Source organism: Cricetulus griseus (assembly GCF_003668045.3).
Source record: "Cricetulus griseus strain 17A/GY chromosome 1 unlocalized genomic scaffold, alternate assembly CriGri-PICRH-1.0 chr1_0, whole genome shotgun sequence".
Classification (NCBI taxonomy): Eukaryota; Metazoa; Chordata; class Mammalia; order Rodentia; family Cricetidae; genus Cricetulus; species Cricetulus griseus.
In genome coordinates this window covers 135,535,048-135,556,447 of record NW_023276806.1, presented here as the reverse complement: position 1 = coordinate 135,556,447, position 21,400 = coordinate 135,535,048, and the positions used below count along the sequence as shown (strand labels likewise).

At 44.4% G+C, this 21,400-nt stretch overlaps 1 protein-coding gene across 1 annotated transcript in view; it reads right to left on the bottom strand.

Moving 5' to 3' along the window:
• Positions 1 to 19,484, bottom strand: part of Tbc1d30 (TBC1 domain family member 30) — a 70,083-nt gene extending 50,599 nt beyond the window's left edge. The window contains exons 1-2 of the mRNA XM_027392304.2: positions 19,124 to 19,484; positions 14,268 to 14,432 (exon numbers count right to left, since the gene is read on the bottom strand). Coding sequence (XP_027248105.1) covers positions 14,268 to 14,432; positions 19,124 to 19,484 — 526 coding nt within the window. The remainder of the gene's footprint in view (positions 1 to 14,267; positions 14,433 to 19,123) is intronic.
• Positions 19,485 to 21,400: the final 1,916 nt, after the last annotated feature.

The window sequence follows — 21,400 nt, the reverse complement described above, 5'->3', positions numbered from 1 at the left end:
CACTATTCCCTAGGCAGGGGCTCTTTGTAAGAGTGGAGACATACAGCTGAGCACAGGCAAGCAACTGACTCTCTATTCCTGACTGTGGGTGTGGTGTGACCGTTTTAACATCCTGCCGCCTTGACTCCCCTGCTATGATGGAATGTAACCTGGAATTGTAAGCCAAAATAACCCTTCTCCCTAATTTGCTTTTTGCCGGGATTTTTTTGTTTTGTTTTTTTTTTTTGTTGTTGTTGTTTGTTTGTTTTTGACAGAAATGAGACTAGAACAGAATGCCTTCACCACCCTGTTTGAACTCATCCAGGTAAACTGCAGCCACATGGACAGATGTTATAGACAGCCAAGTCCACAGCTGACTCTTCCAAGGGAGAAAACTTAGGTTAGATCACGATGTAGGCTTGCCCCCTAGGATAGGAAGCCTTTGACTTGCTATATTGCTGGGTTTGGTTTCTTTTGGGGAGGTGGGGGAATTGTTTCTGCTTCTCTGCAGCACTTGGGATTCAAACCAGGGACTTGAGTGTGCTAGGAAAGCATTTTACCACTGAGCCATAGCCCAAGCCCTGTCTTTGAATTCCTAAAAATAAGGATGGCTGAGCTATAACATAGATTGTGAAGACCTAAAGGAAAAGGTTATTAGAGAATTCTACATCAAAGAACATCTGAGAGCAACATGGCCTAAGACTCAATTCAATAACCACTTCTTATTTTCGTCCGTGCTACAGTGTCCCTCCATCACCACGAACCCTTCAATAAAGTGTCTTCCCAGCTTCATGTTGGGGACACTGGAGGATGAAGAGGAGGGGCAGGTGTGGAGTTAATGAAGTGAGGAATACAGGAACAGAAAACCGTGAGTAAAGTAGGGTGACCCAACTCAAAATACTAAAACAAATCCCACAAGCACACGCTGGCACAGCCTGGAGGGGTTGGACTGATGTTGCTGGGAGTAGACTCTAGTTCAGGAGGACAATGCTCATTCGCCAAGGCCTTGGGGTCATGGGAGCAGAAGGGAGACTGGTGGTTATGTAACAGAAGGAAGGACTTCATGCTGAACATGGGGAAACTTGGGTCACTAGATCCCTCTGAAACTACTCTATGTGTGACACTGACACACACTCTAGATACAGTTTCCTGACTGATATAGATTAAAATTGAAGCACAAGGATTGTTAACTAAATTTAAGGAACTTAGGAAACCCTGACCCCAACCACCTGCAGAGGGCTCGTGGCTATGGACATGACACTAAAACAGAATAAAGAGAACGCCCACACACTGGAGTTTCCATTTCACTGCCCTTCACAGGGGTATGGTTAGTTATTAGGACAGCACAGACAACTTCTGCTCATCCAGTCATTTCCCTTCTACAGAAATAAATGGCAGCTATGTTTTCTAAGACAGGGTCCAGCTATGTAGCTCAGGTTGGTCTTGAACTTGTGCTTAATCCTCCTGCTCCAGGCTCACAAGTGCTGAGATTACAGGTCTGTATCACTATACATTACTACATATACATATACATATACACATACATATACATCATATACATATACATATTGTGATCAGAAGCATAACAGGAAGAAATGGACATTTCCCCCCAGGAACTCTGTTTTCTGATGCAGGATTAGCCACCCAGAGATTTAAAAAAAAAAAAAAAAGTACTTTTGCAATGAGACACTCTGAAGAGGAGGCATCAGTCACTAGGGAATTCCTAGGTAAAACACTGCTTTACAAACAGATAAATAAGGCAAGTGGGTGACTCAAAACAAACAAACAAACACAGGCTCCTGAGAGAGAGCTGGGCACAATGGAACACGCCTGCAGATCCAGCTATTTCACAGGCTAAATAAAACAGGAGGCTCGGCTGAGCCCAAGAGTTCTTGGCCAGAATGAACAACAGTCTCATAAAATAGCATAGGCCCCCATGCGCACAATTGCAATCATGGCAGTCAGGTTATGGGGGTGGGGTGGGGGTGGGATCTTAAGTCTCTCTCTCTCTCTCTCTCTCTCTCTCTCTCTCTCTCTCTCTCTCTCTCTCTCTCTCACGCACACATACAGTGTAAATACAGTGTAAGACTCCTTATTTTGCAATCCCACAGCCCAATGTTGTTCATAATTTAGCTTCTTCCTTAAACGGGCTGATGATTGTCACGCCTTCCAAGAAGGGAAGCAGCAAAGCTTCTTTGTATGGATATGTGTAGACTCTGAGCTACATAAACGTCTCTGCGTTTCTGTAGGGGCGCTGCAGTGCTGTGAGTCCTGATGTGGGCAATGGACAAGAGAAGGCTTTCTGATGATCCGCTGACACTTGTCACCCAACATTCGAAGATCCCAAACTTTTCCCATTTATGGAGGCTTAAGGTTGAGTCCTTTAGGCCTGTTATGGAAGACTCTTGGGACACAAAATTTTGAGACTGTCATAAACGTGGACTGAGAGGGACTTTCTGCAACTTATGAAGTTGCATGGGGGAAAAGCAAGGAAATAATTCTGCACCATTTTCCTGCCCGTGTTTAACTACACAACTGACCCTAGGATCTTGGTGGAAAACTGGTGGGACTAGATAGAAACAGCAGAGACCGAATCCCCCGACTAAGGAAAGGAACCTGCTTGCCCTCTACTGGAGATAGCAGGTAGTGTCAGCAAAATGTGCCGTGACTTTTCCTATCCCCTGGAACTGAAAGACCCACAGGCACACAATAAACCCACATTACCCATCTACATCAGCTTCCACCCATTTGACAAGCACAGTCAAACATCACACGTTACTGCTGTGTCCTGGGGGAGCCCTTTCCTGTGAGTGTGTAGAGAAGGCAATACTGGAAGAGGAAATGCGATGGGGTGGGGGAGCCTAGCGAAGAGAGCTCAGTTGGTAAAGTATTTGCAGCACAATCATGAGCTGGGTCCCCAGAACAAAGCCACGCATGGTGGTGTATACATGGAATCCCAGTATTGGAGAGACATCTGCTGGCCAGATAGCCTATCCAATTCAGTGAGTTCTAGTTCATCAAAAGACCCTGTCTTGCTGGGCAGTGGTGGTACACACTTTTAACCCCAGCACTTGGGAGGCAGAGGCAGATGGATCTCTGAGTTTGAAACCAGCCTGGTATATATAGGCAGTTCCAGGACAGCCAGTGCTACACAGAGAAATCCTGTCTCAAAAAACTGAGAGAGGGAGAGGAGGGAGGAAGAGACTGTCTCAAAATTAATCAATAATAAGCTGAATGACTCCTAAGAAATGACATACATGCACCAAAATACAAACAAGAAATTTGAGTAATCTAGGCACGGAATACATGGGAAACTCTTCTTTTGCAACACACAACATCAAAATAGATTTCTATATATATAGCCCATTATGAACAGCTACTTGCTCATACCATTACCAGAAAAAAAAAATATGACATTACTCTTCAGTGGCAAATCATTCATTGAAAGTAAAATATCAGTAGCAAAAATGCAAAGTACACTGCTGTGGAATAATCCTTTTGTACACTATAAAGATTTGTCACTTGAATTGGTTAATAAAAAGCTGACTGGCTGGTATCTAGGCAGGAAGTATAGGTGGGACAACCAAACTAAGGATGCTGGGATAAAGAAGGGTGGAGTCAGAGGAGTTGCCAGGAGATGCAGAGGGAGCAAGACATTCTGGAGGACAGGTAAAGCCACGAGCCACGTGGCAACACATAGATTAATAGAAATGGGTTAATTTAAATTGTAAGAGCTAGTTAGTAATAAGCCTGAGCTATTGGATGAGCATTTATAAATAACAATGTCTGTGGGTCCATTATTTGGGAACTGGTGAGAAGGAAAGAAAAGTCTGCCTACAGAACACAGGTTTTTAAAAAAATACCTCCTCCCACTTGGGAGAGACAGGGTCAGGTGCACACTCAGCATAAAGCCACCATGTTGTACGAAAGATGTTCTGCAAATAGTACATCCCCAATTGACCTATTCTTGCCATTCTGCTACCTCGGAAAGTGATTCTTTCACTCGCTCCTCTCCACCCATGTGTAAAGATTGTACTAACACTGTCATAAGGTAAATGTTTACTAGATCATAGCCATACCTGCAATCATTTTACCCATCTAAGAAAGCATTTGATGCACACTGATGTCAATAGAAAGTTGGGGACTGAAGAGTAGCTTGGCAGTGCCAGTCTGACAGAGGACCTGAGCTGGTTCTTAGCATCCAAGAAAGGCAGTTCATAATGGACTCAAATCCCAGCTCTAGGGCATCCCAGACCTCTGGCCTCCACCAGCATTGGCACTTGTGTAGGTGCCCACCCAGACCCACACATAATTAAAAATAAAAATATATCTTTAAAATGAGCAAGGTTAATTCTAAATGGCTCCCATGAGCTTGAAAATTCTAGAGTATGGAAATCCACAAAACTCAAGCATGTGTATAAACTAAGAAGCTTGCATCTCGACAGAATTCTTTTCCACCCATCCCTTACCCTTCCCCACTTATCAAAGTGGCCACACCAGACACGGTTTTAGCTTTTTGGTTTTTTTTTTAATTTATTTATTATGTATACAACATTCTGCTTCCATATATATCTGCACACCAGAAGAGGGCACCAGATCTCATTATAGATGGTTGTGAGCCACCATGTGGTTGCTGGGAATTGAACTCAGGACCTCTGGAAGAGAAGTCAGAGCTCTTAACCTCTGAGCCTTCTCTCCAGCCCTGGTTTTAGTTTTATAGTCTGTCTTACCCTCCTGGGTGAATCAGCATATAAAACATAAACTTTAATGCCTTTCTATAACAGCCTAAGAGTGCTCCCCCTGCTGAAAGTATTTGATAAGGAGTCCTGATTGTGTCACCAAGCGAGAACTGGCCTCACTATGTTCAACAGATGCTTGTGGGTAAAGAGAAACCACACTGAATTCTCCTCTACCTCCAAATTATAACAACCGAGACCTAGAAACATTTTTTCCTAAAACCCTGGTCCTTTTTAAATGAGGTCACAAGAAGATATATCATTTGTCTCAAAGCCACGGGAATACCTCAGAAATTAGAAGTTCAAGAGGTCTTATTGCATGTCATGTGAGTTTTCAGCTACCTTGGAATAAATTATGAAAAGTGGGAACATAATTCTTAGCTACAGGATGCTCAAATGCTTTATTTTTTTTCTTGGTGAAGGGAAATTGCTATTAATATATACATTTACACACACCAGACACGTTGGTGCACACCTTTAATCTTAGCAGTCAGGGGGTACACACAGGCAGATTTCTGTGAGTTCCTACAGCCTGGTCTATGAGGCAAAACAGCTCAGGACAACCAGAGCTACATAATGAGGCCCTGCCTCAAACAAATCAAAAAACAAGCATGTGTGTCATATGTTTTTCCCAAGCACCTTTTTTTTTCCCTGATCTTCATGCTTAAAAATCTATATTAAGGGGCTGGAGAGATGGCTCAGAAGTTAAGAGCACTGATGCTCTTCCAGAGGTCCTGAGTTCAATTCCCAGCAACCACATGGTGGCTCACAACCATCTGTAATGAGATCTGGTGCCTTCTTCCAGCCTGCAGGTATACATGCAGGCAGAACATTGTATACATAATAAAATCTTTAATATATATATATATATATATATTAAAATCTCTTGCAGTAAACTCTAGTTCTGCTTCATAAGAAAAAAAAACAGTCAATTGCTTTCACCCAGTCATAAGCGACATTACTTCAGGGAAGACAACAAGGCTAATTAGATGTTGGAAACATACTCCAAACTATTCAGTATTAACAAGGTGGTGATAAAAATCTACATTCAAATTCCAAATGTTAGCTTCTTTTTATACATCAACCAAATGAACTTACAAATACACACACACACACACACACACACACACACACACACACACACACAAACACACTCACAGTACATCTGGGTTACAATGGCAGATGGGGAAAGAGTGCATTCTAATTCTAGGTTCCAGAAGAAGAAAAAAATCACACTAAAAATATAGTAAAGGGAGTGTTTAAAATCATAACCTACAAGGAATACGGAAAAGGAGCGATAACCGTGGCTGCTTTGGGAGCTGTAAAAGCATACTGGAAGTAGACATGGGCGCCACAGTCCCAGAAGGTCACATCTCAAACTGAAAGGCAGCCTAGGTCACACCACAGTCTCCATGACTCTGGGACTGACATGCAGGAAGCTCAGAGTGGAGAATGAGAGGATGATACCAACCCCCTGAAGAGCTGGTTCCCTGCCTCAGGCCCTCTCTCCTCAGGCTGGGGCAGTGTCTGCTCCCACACCGAGTCCCATTGCTGGGCAGGCTCACCACACAGGCTGGAGACAAGAGCTTTGATCCTCTAAGATACTATTTTCTCTTTTCCCCACAGATCTTGACTCATAATTTCTGTGGTCCTTATTATTTACTAGATGACTAGAATGACATGGCTAACATGTCCTTGGTTTCGGGTGCAGCATCAGGGCCGTCAAGGAGTAGGTAAGTTTGTTATAATGTTGAAGCCATCTCAATCTCATTCTCAACCCCTCCTCCCCCACCCTTTAACCAGCTCCTTTTTCTCCTCAGAGCCAAAACTAAAAAAAAAAATGCACTGATTTTGCACCACATGTCTGTGCCGGAGCATAAAGCAATTCCCTGATTGTTCACATGTGCTCCTCATATCTGAAGGCACCCTGCCCGGTGCCCCACTCACCCAGAATATTAGCACTACACCACACCTCTTTCTCCAATCCTGTTTCTACATGACTTCCCATGCTTAATAATCTGCATGCAATGAAATCTCCAGAAAATTAAACAAATAAAACAGTCCAGAAAGCTTCGAGATAGATGAATGTGTGGCTCCTGGAATATGGCTAGCCCAGGGATCGCGTGGTAGCACAGACTCTCTTCCCATGTCTTAAGTCATGCATGGCTTGACTTGATGATTGCATAGCGTTGCATCGGCAGTCTTGATGAGGTAAGTGTGTTGTTGCTCTGAGTTCTGTGAACTGCTCTAAGTAATTTAAGCTGTGGATTGTGCTATGGGAATGCTGGGTCTACCCACTCCCTCATAGGCATAAATGAAACAACCTGGGAGTTATTCTGAAGTAGGCGGTACCTTTATCAACGTAGATAGTGTCAGTATCCAACTGAATTAAAAGACATTCAGCTGCTGTCCACTGCAGAACTAATTGCTTGCTTGCTGGTGGGGTAAAATCTCTGAAGGGACTCTAGGCAGCCTGAGCAGGGCAAGCACAGCTCTGGCAGGCCTTGCCCTTCTCCCCCATTCCCTCTGCCTTGCTAAAAACAAAAACAAAACAACAACAAAAACTTTTAGATTACATTTATCTTAAAGCTACCCACCAAGGTTCATTCCTTTATTTGTCTGCTTCCTTCTCCTGTGGCTATCTTAGAACCAGCTATCAAAGTATTGAAGTCCAGAAATCAAAAGCCCCCTTTAGCTCATTTAATTAACATACCCAAGTAAAATTAAACACCTCATCCTAACATGGGGTTTCCCCTTGTACCTTTGTAAGTCACCATTTTCCTATGGGCCATGTCTGTCTCCTCTCTATCCAGAGGCAGTCCTTTGTCACTCCTGGACAAATACCCCTGTCCCCTTTCCCTTGTTCCCTTCCCCTTTTCCCTCATCCTCGGTTGGTAGAGTGTTGATCTAGCATTTATGACATCCTAGGTTTGCTCTGCATAAACTGGGGCATGATGGTACCTGCCTGTGATCCCAGCACTTGGGAGGTAGAGACAGGAGGATCAAAAGTTTAAGATCATATAGAGAAATCAAACTGGAAGTGATCTGGAACCTTCCTCCCTGCTGGCTAGCTTTCATACTGGCAGAAGGTGCTATACAAGCTGCTGGGGCAGTGCGTGGGAGGCACCAATAGTCTCAACTAGTTATGGATGCTGCATGGTATACAATCAAACTGCCAGGTAAAATATGATGCAATAATGGCATGACTGTTATGGGAATAACCCACTGTTTTCTGTTTGTATTTGAAGCCCACTCCACGGGCAGAAATCAATGCCTGGTACTGTAAACCTGGTCAAAAGCCCATGGTGAGGTGGTCACAGAACCCAGAGGGAAAGCTGCTATTGTTGTTTTGCTAAACTGATGTCTTGTGCCCTCAAATTGTCTTCCAAATATTTATTTATAGCCATAGATATGCTGCTGTCAGTCAGAGAAGCCTCATTTCACAGTGGAAAGCAGTTATGACAGATATTCATAACTAGTCAAGGTGATAAGAATAAATGACTGTTGAGTGACTGCTACTCATCCGGACATATCATCATCACCTGCTCCAAGGTTCGGGGAGCACTGTGAAAGAAGAAACAGAGAAAAGTAAGGGCTGGAAGGTGGGAAGGAGGGTAGTAAAAGCCATCTTCTAGATGTGGTGTGACTGTAGCATTCATGAACTCAGCAGCTGTCGTTCCCTACACACCATTGGGCCCATCAGCATCCTGAGGAGGAAGATAGATCACATGGTCCCACCCCTCGCTAAGGAGCTAAGAGCATATGATGGTGGGGGAGGAGGAATCACTTTCTTCAGTGGTGCAGTCACTGGTAAACTGCCCATGCTCACATGAGCAACCCTAATTAAATTCAGTGAGTCACACAAAATTTTTCTTTCACCATGAGGTTAAAAGTAAGGTTAGTTGTGATAAGAATGGTGCTGGATAGGAGGAAGTGGGCAGGAGAGGGCACTGGGGGTGAGTGTGACCAAAATATATTGTGCGAATTATTGAATTATTCAAAAAGTTAACAGATTAAAAAGAAGTTCCAGGTCATTTTCAGCCACATACTGAGTTTGAGTTAAACCACCTGAGAGACCCTAGTGAAAGCACAGGTCACATGACTGTGAAATCTGATAAGTAGGACTTAGCAATGTTGCTTACTTGGTGACATTCGTTTTATGAAAAGACAAAAAACAAATAAGTAAATGGGGGAGACATGTGTAAGACATGTATGTGACAAAGAACACCATCAAATCTGTAAGAAACTGTCAGATTGTTCATGAAGGGAAATGGGTGCCTCATACAAAATGTCACCAGGACAGCCAATAATATCAAGCAAAGGTGCTGAATTACAACAGTAACCAGCAAACTAAACACATGCAGCCACTGCACCAACAAAATTAACAGACTGTCAGTCCCACCGTCCTGTCAAATCCACCTGACCCTTCTTTCTCCTTCTACAGCATTTCTCACTTTCTCATATACAAAGAACCTATTTCTTGATTCCTAGTGAGCAGGAGACACAAGGGACCAAGGGAAGTGAACTGTGGAGTTTCGGAAGCTCTGGGAGAATAAATCCACTCATTCACACGGGATTGCTGGCTGGAGGACAAATTGGTAAGTAGTGACTGTCATTTGCAAAGATTCTGTTCAGGCAACTGGACCAAGTTAGCTGTATCTGCCCTAGATTTTTAATTATGTTTTCCAATCCGCTTAGGCATTTAAGTCTATTTTAGTTGTGTTTCTGTAAGCAGTGACTGAAGGAAAACTGGTCACTATTACAATGCTGTGACAAACCAAAATGATAGACTGAAAAACAGTGTCTAGAGCCAGTGAGGTGGCTCCGAGGAAAAAGGGTCTTGCCTCCAAGTCTATACACCTGAGTTCAGTCCCCTGGTCCCATACAGTAGAGGGAGAGAACTAACTCCCAAAGGTTGGCCTCTGACCTTCACACACAGGCACACACAGTGCACAACATACACACACTTGTACACACGCACACCTGCACACATGCATACCTGCAGCCGTGTACACATGCACACACACACATGCACACCTGCACACATACACACATGTACACCTGCACACATACACACATGTACACCTGCACACATGTACACCTTCACACATGTACACCTGCACACATACACACATGTACACCTGCACACATGTACACCTTCACACATGTACACCTGCACACATACACACATGTACACCTGCACACATACACACATGTACACCTGCACACATGTACACCTGCACACATACACACATGTACTCATGCACACACACACATGCATACCTGCACACATGCATACCTGCACACATGTACACCTGCACACGCATGTACACATGCACACATGCATACCTGAATACCTGCACACATGCACACATGCATACCTGAATACCTGCACATATGCATATCAGCACACCTGCACACATGCACATATGCACACCTACACATATGCACACATGCATACCTATATAACTGCACCCATACACACATATATACCTGCACACATGCACATAGACACCAACACATACACACATATACACAAAGGACACTCAACTATTTGACAAGGCACCTGTACCCTGCAGACATTTATTTGTTTTGGTTTTTGGGTGTTTTTTTTTGTTTTGTTTTGTTTTGTTTGGTTTGGTTTGGTTTGGTTTGGTTTGGTTTTTAGAGACAGGGTTTCTCTGTGTAGCTTTGGAGCCTATCCTGGCACTTGCTCTGCAGACATTTATAAGAAACAATAAGACTCAGGATGCCAGAGTGGATTGGTTACTAAAACAAGGCTGCCAGCTGTCTGAGAAGCCTGTATGTATTGGCTTTGATATGGCCACATACATTCATATTTTGCTCGTGTTTCCTCTTACCACAACTTTAAAGTGGCAACTATGTCTTATTACTTGATAATAAGCCTTTCACCAGCTCAACCAGCCTAACATTTACTAGACAGAAAATTATAAAGTCATGTGACACTAAGAACATGGCTTCTGCTTTCAGGAAAAGGAGATTAAGCAAAACAGGTAAATATCTCAACAGCCATTCCTAGATAGACGTGGGGAAAATATCTCCTCTGTCAGACAAGTAATGCTCCTGCACCACTGGTTTTGCTGGTCTAATTTGCTTATTTGGAATTTTGAGAAGGTTTTGCATTGTTTTTGTTTGTTTGTTTGTTTGTTTGTTTTTGAGACAGTGTCTTACTACGAAATGCAGTATGGCCTCAAACTCTTGATCCTCCTGACCCAACATTCCTTTGATTCCTTTCATTGTCTTAAAGCCTTTAAGTGGGGTTTCCTGCATGACAAACTGCGTTTGTACAAGGCAATCGTTTAGCCAAGATAACTGTTCCCTTCCTGTGCAGGCAGTTCTAAAGCTGTGCATGCTATAAGCCAGGAGTTTAATTTTCTGGTCATTACAGAACTTAGCAATGCTGCAACAAGATCACAGAACTAGGGGTTGTGGGGAGACAGAGCACTTGTACTTTACGGTGGAAAACGTGGAGTTTTGAGACTGCTATCTTCCAATTCTTTCTCAATCACTCAGCAATGCGACTTTTGGCTGAATCTCAGTATTCTAATACCATGTACCCAAAGGAGTTGCCATGAGAGAGAAAGGCAATAGTTGGGCATAAGGCATACACTCAATATATGATCACAGCTGTGCTGCTATTTTTAATTAGTATTAAAATGATTATTAAAAATAGATATTCTTAGGTGATACAGAATGAAAACACATTGTTCTATAAGACAAATACTGATCCTGATGCTCTCTCCTGTTTGATTTTTTTTTTTTTTTTTTTTGAGATAGTGTCTGGCAGTGTAGCCTAGGCTTATCCCATAATCTTGATCCTCCTGCTTCAGCCTCCCGAGAACTAAGTAACAGACAAACCAACTCACTTGGCAGACCATTCTTTTCTTATGCCCACCTCAGTTTTAAAATAAAGAGACACTGCCTATGGTGGTCTGAATGTGAATGTCCCTCATGGTCTCGTATATTTGAATGTTTGGTCCCCAGTGGGTGAAATTGTTAAGAAGGAATAGAAGGTAGGGCCTTGTTCAAAAGCCTACACCAGGCCCTGTCTCTCTGTCTCTCTGTCTCTCTGTCTCTCTCTGTCTCTCTCTCTGACCCTCTCTGTCTCTGTTTCTCTTGTCTCTCTGTCTCTGTCTCCCTCTTTCTCTCTCTCTTTCTCCTGCTTGTGGACCAGAAGTAAGCTCTCAGCTACTGCTCCAGCAACCATGCCATGCCTGCCAGCTGCCAATGCACCCCACCATGATGGTCATGGACCAACCCCCGAAACTGTAAGCAAGCCCCTAATTAAATGCTTGCTTTTTGAGATGCACTGGACATGGTGTCTCTTCACAGCAATAGGACAGTAACTGAGACACTGCCATAAGACTTTTGTAAGAAACTATAAAGTATAAGCAGTTACATGTTTTCACCTGGGTTCTGGGGATGGATCCAACTTACCAGCTCCTCATACAAGTTCTCTTACCCACCAAGTCATCTCGCCAGTCCAAACTTTTGCATTTAATAAAACAAGTCAGCAAGTTGTATTTGAATATGCTGTTGCCAGCTACTACTAAAGTGGGAACAGTTGTTCTGAATGGCAATGGGATTCCAGTTCTTAAAAACCCAAGTGTGGGGGCTGGAGAGATGGCTCAGAGGTTAAGAGCACTGGCTGCTCTTCCAGAGGTCCTGAGTTCAATTCCCAGCAACCACATGGTGGCTCACAACCATCCATAATGAGATCTCATGCCCTCTTCTGGTGTGCAGATATACATGGAAGCAGAATGTTGTATGCATAATAAATAAATAAAATCTTAAAAAAAAATAAAAAGAACCCAAGTGTGTTTGCTGTTGGTTGACTCTGCAGAAAGAGTATGAGGTACTAGAAGTAAACAACGAGTATAAAGTCTGTAACTCTAAAGCATTCATATTATCAGAAATGAATTGAGCTTGTTGGAGAAGGCTCCGGACAGCCCAAATTCTCTGGAATGAAAAATTCTGGCTAGACTTGAAGAGACATTTTTAAAACAGAGGGAAGATGCAGTCATAGACTCACAAGATGAGTTGGGTCCTAGTGGGCACATTTGTCTAAAAGACACAAATGTCAATCCTTCAATCACTCAAATACATCTAAAGTCTACCATCAGTCTCCAGTAAGCACAAAGAGAGTCTAGCAAGCTCTGCCTCCTCTCACCTGCCCCACCTGCCCTGTCTTCCCTACACATCAGAGCACCATGCTTTTCCCAGCTTGTGTTTTTAACTTCTTGCAGAGAAGCTAATAATTAAGTAGATAGACACAGAGTTGAAAGAAAAAGATCAAAACCAGTCTTTCATGCTAGACAGGGGAAATCATTTTTACATGACACATTTGAATGAGTCAGAATCCATGAAAAGTTAAGACACATAATGCATGCCAACTCTATGTAGACATGCATGCATGCAGATCCATGCACATACCCCCTTCTGTCACCCTCCTCTAGCTCTTCAGATAAGTGCCCGACTAGAGGAAAGTCCCTCTGCTCAACTGCATTCCTCTTGGTGTGGGCCATCGTGATACCACTGAGATCACCGACAGCAATCTGCTTTATATGCGTTAGAAGAAACCACTCAGTCAAAACCGTAAATAAGTAGAGGATAGCAAACAGCAATATATTGAAGAGAGGCAGAAAACACAGATGGGATTTTAAGCTCCTCATGCTATTATTGAAAACTAATTAGTCCTGGAATTTGTTTCATGAAAAGAGACACATCTTAATTTTGAAATAAAAACAAGACAAAAAAAAAAAAACCCTTGATCTGTTTACATATAAAAATATGGCAGAGGAAAGTAAAAAGAAAAAGACCCTCTGTCATGCACCCAAGAAACTGCCCCAGGCATTTCATCAGAACAACTCTTGAGCCTGTGTTTGCCATACCTGAGCCCCACTCAATCACGCTGCATGTCAACAAAGAAGGCAAAACAAAAACAGGGACAGGTTAGCAGAATAAAACACAATGCAACTGTATGGAGAATTACAAAATTAATTCAAAAGTTTTAACACCTAAATGGGTCAGTGACTGAACATGTTTTTGTTTTTTTGTTTCTTTTTTTTTTTTTTTAATTTAGTTAACAAGCTAGGCTGCTCTTAGCTAAAAGAGGGCAATTCGAGACCCAGGTTTCATTTGCCCAAACACTTTGCCCTTCTTGGATTTCAGAGCAGGCTGTGAGTGGTTCTCATTGGTTAGGCCAATTGTTTAATGTCCTCAATTAGAGCACAGAGATTAAGGGAACAAGGACACGACTTTAAGTTACATCCATTCGATGCTTGTTAAGTCCCTTGGTATCACCTAAACAGTAACCATTGCCAGAGTGAAGTGTGACCTCAAATCATGAATAATAAAACTAGGATTTAACATTAGACATAAGGCATTCATTTTAAATTATAAAAAATAGAAAGCTGTATTGTTTGGTCTGTTCCTCAACTTTTCAAAATATTGCAAAGCAGTGCCTGCTGCTGTTTCACTACCAGCAAAGGTGGCAAAGGATGGACCAACACCCCGTACCCCCGGACTTACTTCTCTTCTGTGACACAGCCTGCAAGCAGGCTGTCACGATGTCACAGTTCTTCTGGACTTTATGCAGAAGCCTATCTTTCTGCTTCAGCTGCCGGAGTAATTTCGCCGACTGGATGCCAATCCTGTACTTTAGCTCTCCAAGGATTGTCTTCAGCTCACTAGAGTCTATCAAGAAAGAAAGATTATATCCTGTGAGAGGGATATAAACCCCTAGTGTGCTACTCATCAAAAGGTGCCTATCTAGGAGACACAGTTCCTAGGCAGTGATGGCACACACCCACTAATTCCAGGCAGTGATGGCACACGCCTTTAGTCCCAGCACTGGGGAGGCAGAGGCAGGCAGATCTCTGTGAATTCAAGACCAGCCTGGTCTACTGAGGGAGTTCCAGGACAGACTCCAAAGCTACACAAAGAAACCCTGTCTCAAGAAACCAAAAAATAGGGCTGGAGAGATGGCTTAGAGGTTAAGAGCACTGGCTGCTCTTCCAGAGGTCCTGAGTTCAATTCCCAGTAACCACATGGTAGCTCACAACCATCTGTAAAGAGATCTGTTGCCTTCTTCTGGCCTCCAGGGATACATGCAGGCAGAACACTGTATACATAATTAATAAATCTTAAAAAAGAAAGAAACGATCTGACAGTCCGGGCAGTGGAGGAGAGGATGGCCTAGAAACCCTTCCCCTAGAATGAGATTGATGACTACTCTCTATGCTATCCTAGAGTCCTCATCCAGTGGCTGATGGAAGCAGAGACAGACATCCACAGAAATACACTGAGCTGAAATCTGGAACTTAGTTGAAGAGAGGGAGGAATGAAGAACGAAGGGGTCTGTACCTGGTTGGAGAAACCCACAGAAACAGTTGGCCTGAAAAAGGGAAAGCATATCGACCCCAGATGCTCTTTGGGAGGCCAGTACGGGACTAATCCAGCCCCCTGATCATGGATGCCAATGGGGAGGCCCCTGCACTCCTGGGAGCCTCCAGAGGTGGACTGGCGTTTTGCCCTGGTGGGTGGGGGGGACTTCGAGAGCCCATCCCACTTGAAGGGATTCGCTCTGTCTCTGAACACATGGGGAGGGGCCTAGGCCCAGCACAGGAAAATTTGGTGGACTTGGTGGAGCCCCGGTTGGAGGCCCTACCCTGCCTGGGGAGTGGTGGGTGGATGGGGTGGGGGGTAGGTTGGAGGTGGGGGAGAAGGAATGGGGGTGAGGGGAGGGAGAGGGGAAGTACATGTGAAACAAGCCTGTTCCCTAACTTGAATTAATAATAATAATAATAAAAAGAAAAAATAGAAAAAAAATAAAGAAACCAAAATACAAACAAACAAAAAACCTATTTTTCTATTTTTTCACCCAGGATATCATGTACATCTTCAGCTAAGACTTTCCAGTCTTAGGAATCATCCATTCATCCTCCACTTTACTCAGAAGACAAATTCTACATGATAAATGGTATCCTTGATGCTATATGTAACACATCAGCAAAGACTCCTACTTTTACCATAACCAGCTCCAGGGGCCCATTTACCTCTTAATGCTTGAAAAATTAGCACTCATTGAGCCTGACAGTGCAGGCCTAAAACAGCCCCAGCTCAAAAGACTGAGGCAGGAGGATCACAAGTTCAAAGTCAGACAGTATAACTAAGATCCAGTCTCAAGAACTTAAGTGCTGGAGAGACAGTTAAACTTACCATGCAAACTCACCAAGCCCAGCACCCATATAAAAATGCAATCATGGTGGCACACTGTCCTCTGTCCTCTGACTTCTGTGTGCACGAAATATACACACATATGTACATACATATACACAAAAAATAAATAAAAAAGTAAAAGAGGGCTCAGCGGCAGAGAGGCCTTGCCTAACTTGTGCAAGGCCCTGGTTGTTCAAACCCCAAGACCACAAAAATAGAAAACCGGCTAAAAACAACTTTATCAATTGTCAGTTGAAATAATGTGGTTGTGCTAGTTTTGCTTAAGCATGTGCTCTTCTAATAGCCCACCCAGTAAATTTCATTTTAGAACCTCGGCAATTTTCCATATGTGGCAGAAAATGTATTTCCTCTAAAAGGATCAAATAATTCTGCATTCTTGGAGGTACAGACGGTTGTTAGCCAAGCCGTATGGTAGGATGTGAACCCAGTCCTTTGGAAGAGTCAGTAATCTTAACTGCTGAATCATCTCTCCAGCCCCAAGTTGTTTTTCGCTGGAAATAGTACATAATACGGAGAAATGCTGAGTTGTAGGTGCCCTAAGGAACACCAAAAATTGACTGGGTGGTGGTGGCGCACTCGGGAGGCAGAGATAGGAGAATCTCTGTGAGTTTGAAGCCAGCCTGATCTACAGAGAGAGTTACAGGACAGGCTCCAAAGCTACACAGAGAAACTCTGTCTCAAAAACAAACAACAACAACAACAACAACAACAACAACAAAAAACCACCAAATATTAGATAGGGTTTTTTACGTTATCTCACATTGTTGTGAGCAATAGTTTTAAGAATGCAGAATTGCTACTGCTATTAATTATTATTATGGTTATTAGTTCTTTTAGCTGTTTAAGAATTATTTTATGTGCTTGGGTGTTTTGCCTACATGTCTGGTCATCATGTTCAGAGCCCCAGGTAGAAATATCTCCCACAGTAATAAACATACCAAGGGCAGAATCGGCCTCCGTGTCAACTCCGTTTCTCACTAAGTCACAGAGGAAATGGTTGGCTGGAAAACTGACTAATTTCCTCTCTAAGGAATTTTATCCTTATGTGATAAATGGGTTTGTAATAATGAAAATTATCTCTAACATTCCCTGAACATCTAACACACATTAAATTGGGTAAATAGCTTGCCCGAGGCTATACAGCTAGCTAGAAATAGTGACAGTATGTCAACCAGGGAATTTGACTCCAAAGTTCAAACCCCTCACCACACACAGTCCAGTTTCCTTTAGATGCCGTTTTGTTGCTGCCCCTTAAATCACAGATGCACATACACACTAGCTGGACGGGTGCTTTGCTGATGTGACAACAAGGTGTGCCGCATTGAGGAGAACTGACTAATTCACGGGTTATCTGCGTTATGTGAAACCCAAGTGAACACAGTACTTAGAGTAACGTTGGAATGACTTGTTTCTGAAACTGAAAACAACCAAACTCAAAGAGCATTATTTCTGCAGACAACTGCCTCGCTCACCTGACTGTCTAATCACAGTGTTCTAGCAATGTTTATCAACAGAGACAATATGTCACTTTGTGGCACCTTGTCCAACCAACATGTCAACTGCAGGGAAAGAGAGGATTCACTGGCAGCTGGGTTAGCAATGAGATGAAAACTGGGGAGAAACGACTCTCCTGGGGCCTGTGAGGGATTGGTAGAGCAGCTGGTCACAAGGCAGATGGGACGCCCACTTGCAAACTGTGGACCTCTCCTGCAAACTTGGCTGGGCTGCCAGGTTTCCCTCTACCGAAAGGAGATTAGCAGTTCCCAGAGTCTCCTGGTAGTGAAACAGGAATAGGCCTCTCAAATGAGGAAATGCAAATCAAAATTTTCAAAACTGATTCTGTTGGACTCTGAACTACTGCCCTATAACAAGAGTTTGGGCATAAACACAACTCTTAGCACAGTTGGATAGTTATATAAAATAAAAGGGCCCAACTCCAGCCAAAGTATTGCAGTCAGCTGGAGGGAAGAAAACAAAAAACTTCATTAGGAAGCCGGAAAAGCGGAAAAGGAAGCTGAGAACTGTTTTCGCATGTAGGAGAAAGCAGATTTATTGTTGGTTTTTTTTTTCTTTTTTTCTTTCTTTCTGGAACCAGCTAGACCAGTTACAGCAAGTACACGAGCACTGTATAATTCTCTTTATCCCTCCCAGAGTCATTTAGCACGAGGAGGATACTTGCAAGAAATGTGATGGTGGCTTCTGTTCCCCACAACTTACTACACCCTGTAAATTGAGGTTTCCCTAGGTCTATGCAAAAAGACAGCTAGTCCTGATGCCTGAAATCTAAGCTGTCATTATTGAAGGCTAATAATAATCTTCTCGGCCATAACGTGAGCCCCCGGGCTTGATAACAAAAGAAATATCAAATTAGCCTCTCCTCCGAGGAAACCAAGGCTCCACGCTACCGGGAGGGTGGAAAGTGGCAGCAGTTAAATGCACCGTGAAGGCCAAGCCCTCAGACTGTCCACTCAATCCTCTCCAGAGACCCAGATTAGACCAAAGCTGCTGGGAATTTACGCTCTACTGCGAAATTGCATTATCGAATTATTCGGCTTCCCTTGTTAAACCCTATCCGAGTGGCCTGGCTAGGGAAGGGGGTGGAGTGGAAAGTCCTAGAAGTCGTGCGTCTCTCTTCTCCCAGCATCCTCTAGATAACTTGTGATACACAAAGAAGAAACTCCAAACTAGTCTTAACGGCTGCTCGGGTGAAGTTAAGATTCTAGACTGAGCCTTGGACACCAGAAGGGCGTGGGAGGAGCTGAGGAGATTCGGCCAGGCTCTGAGCCACACCTGCAGAGGGGGAAGGGCTGGGCATTAGGAAATACAGAAAGTGTCACAGTAGGTGACCAAAGTCAGATGAAGTGAGACTCCGCATTCTCCGGTGTGCGACAGGGTGGCGGCGTCCAGATGGCGCAGATGAGCAGGTGGGCAGCTGGCGTAAATGGCGCGGGTGGACAGGTGGCGCAGGAGGTCAGGTGGAAAGGTGCAGGAGGGCAGGTGAGCAGGGGACGCAAATGGCGCAGGTGGACAGGTGGTGCAGGAGGGCAGGGGGCGCAATGGCACAGGTGGACAGGTAACGCAGGTAGCGCAGGACGGCAGGTGGACGAGTGGCACAGATGAGCAGGAGTCCCCGCGCCGCCGCTCACCTTTACGCCGCAGGTACTGCATCTGGAGCCGCAGGCTCGGCCGCTCCCGCAGCTCCTGCAGCACCCGGGAGTCGCCCACGCTGCGGCCGCCCAGGAACACGTCGGAACCAGAAGTCTCGGTGGAACTATCCAGGCTGTCGCTGCGTGGGGGGCGGCCCCGGGATGCACGATCCCCGCCGGCTGCCACCTCCTCCTCCTCGGTGCAGCTGTAGAGCTCAGTGAGCAGCCCGCTCACCAGGGACGCGGTACGGCTCGTGCGGCCGCAGGGCTGCGGTTCCTCGTCGCCCTCGGCTGCCAGGTGCCCCGCCGCCTCCTCGGCTTGCAGCGGGTCCCGCGTCCCGCCCTCGGGAAGGACCTCCATGGCTCGCACCGCCGCGACGCCCGCCAGTTCCGGGAGGGCGCGGCCACGCGGGCTGCAGAGTGACCGGCAAGGGTCAAAATGCCAACCAATGGGCGGAGGCCAGAGTTCCGGCTTCAAATCCTCGGGCGCCGCGCCCAGGTCCTCCCACCTGACCCGAGAGTCCGGAGGCTGCACAAAAACCTTCCTAAAACTCTGACCATCTGGCTTGATGTTGTATGATTTTAATGACGTTGGGAATCTTTTCCCTCCATTACAAGACCTGGATTAAGATCAATAGAATTCCATGGCACAGAATAAAGGTTTAATAAACCTTCCTGCTTTGACCAAGTTAATAAAACTTGCCAGAGCTGGTTGTGATTGTAAAAATCAAGTTTATGAGAGACTTACCTTTTTTCTTTAAAAGAAAAAAAAAGTTATTGTGAAGGTCAGAGGACAACTTTGTGTAGTAGGTTCTCTCCTTCCAACTTTAAGCAGGTTCCGGGGCTCAAACTCGGCTTGCCAGGCTTGTTTGACAAGGGCTTTTGCCTGTTGAGCCATCTAGCCAGCCACAGAGATTTATCTTTACACTAGACTTCAGAAGAATTTTGATACCATCACCGTAGATAACTTTGTGAATTCAATCAGGTTGACTGACTTTAACCCTGTGGTGTCCTCACTTTTCCTCTGGAGCAAAGTCAGCTTGAACGCACAGGCACAGGAATGCATGCACACAGGAGCACACAAACGAATAAATAACTTGAACTTTTATTAGTGTCTGCCTCTCAGTAGGCATAAATACTCCTCCGTCTAAAGCTGTAACTGCCTGACATCTAAGGAGACATCAGGGCGTCTAGCTAACAGTGGCAGGCTTCCTGTTACACTTCCTTCTTACACTTGGGGCACAGCCTGTCCCTGTGAATACAAACCTGTTGTCCTTGACCACTATCACCAAAATCATTGGAAATTGGAGCAAACATGGATTATAAAAGCACAAGTTTTATAATGTCTTATGCCCTTAAGCATAAGAATTTATAATACATGCTGAAGGAGCTTAGAGATGGCTCAGCAGATAAGAGCACTGGCTGATCTTTCAGAGAACAGAGGTTCAGTTCCCAGCACCCACAAGGCAGCTCACACACACAACTCCTTGAAACTCCACTTCCAGGGGATCTGATGTCCTCTTTGGTTCTCCGAGGACTCTGCGTGTGGTGCACGGGATACACACTTAGGCACACTCACACAAAATATTTTTGGGGAGGCGGGTGTTCAAGACAGGGTTTCTCTGTGTAGCCTTGTAGACCAGGCTGGCCTTGAACTCACAGAGATCCTCCTGCCTCTGCCTCCTCCCAAGTGGTGAGATTAAAGGAGTGCATCACCACCACCACCACCACCCAGGAATCTAAACTTCTAAGGGCAGGAATTTTTGTCAGCTTTGTTCATCAATATACACCCACCCCCCTATATCAGCCCCTGATACAGTATAGGTAATTAATACTTTCTGAAATAACCGAATGAAAATAAAAACTGGGGGAAATACCAACCAATTACCCACTTCCCTAAGAAAAGTTAGTTCTTTCGGGGTGTTGGTGGGGCATGCCTTTAATCCCAGCATTCAGGAGGCAGAGGCAGGCGGATCTCTGTGAGTTCGAGGCCAGCCTGGTCTCCAGAGCAAGTGCCAGGATAAGCTCCAAAACTACACAGAGAAACCCTGTCTCGAAAAAGAAAAGTTAGTTCTATTCAATAGAAAACTGGAAGTAATGTTGCCAGATGTGGTGGTTTGGATGAGAATGGCCCCCATCGGCTCTTATATTTGATGGGGGAGTAGTTTAGAAATGACTAGGAGGTGTGACCTTATTGGAGAAGATGTTCCACTGTGGGTGGGGTTTGATATTTCAAAAACCCACATCATTCCCAGTTAGCTCTCTGTACTTCATAGT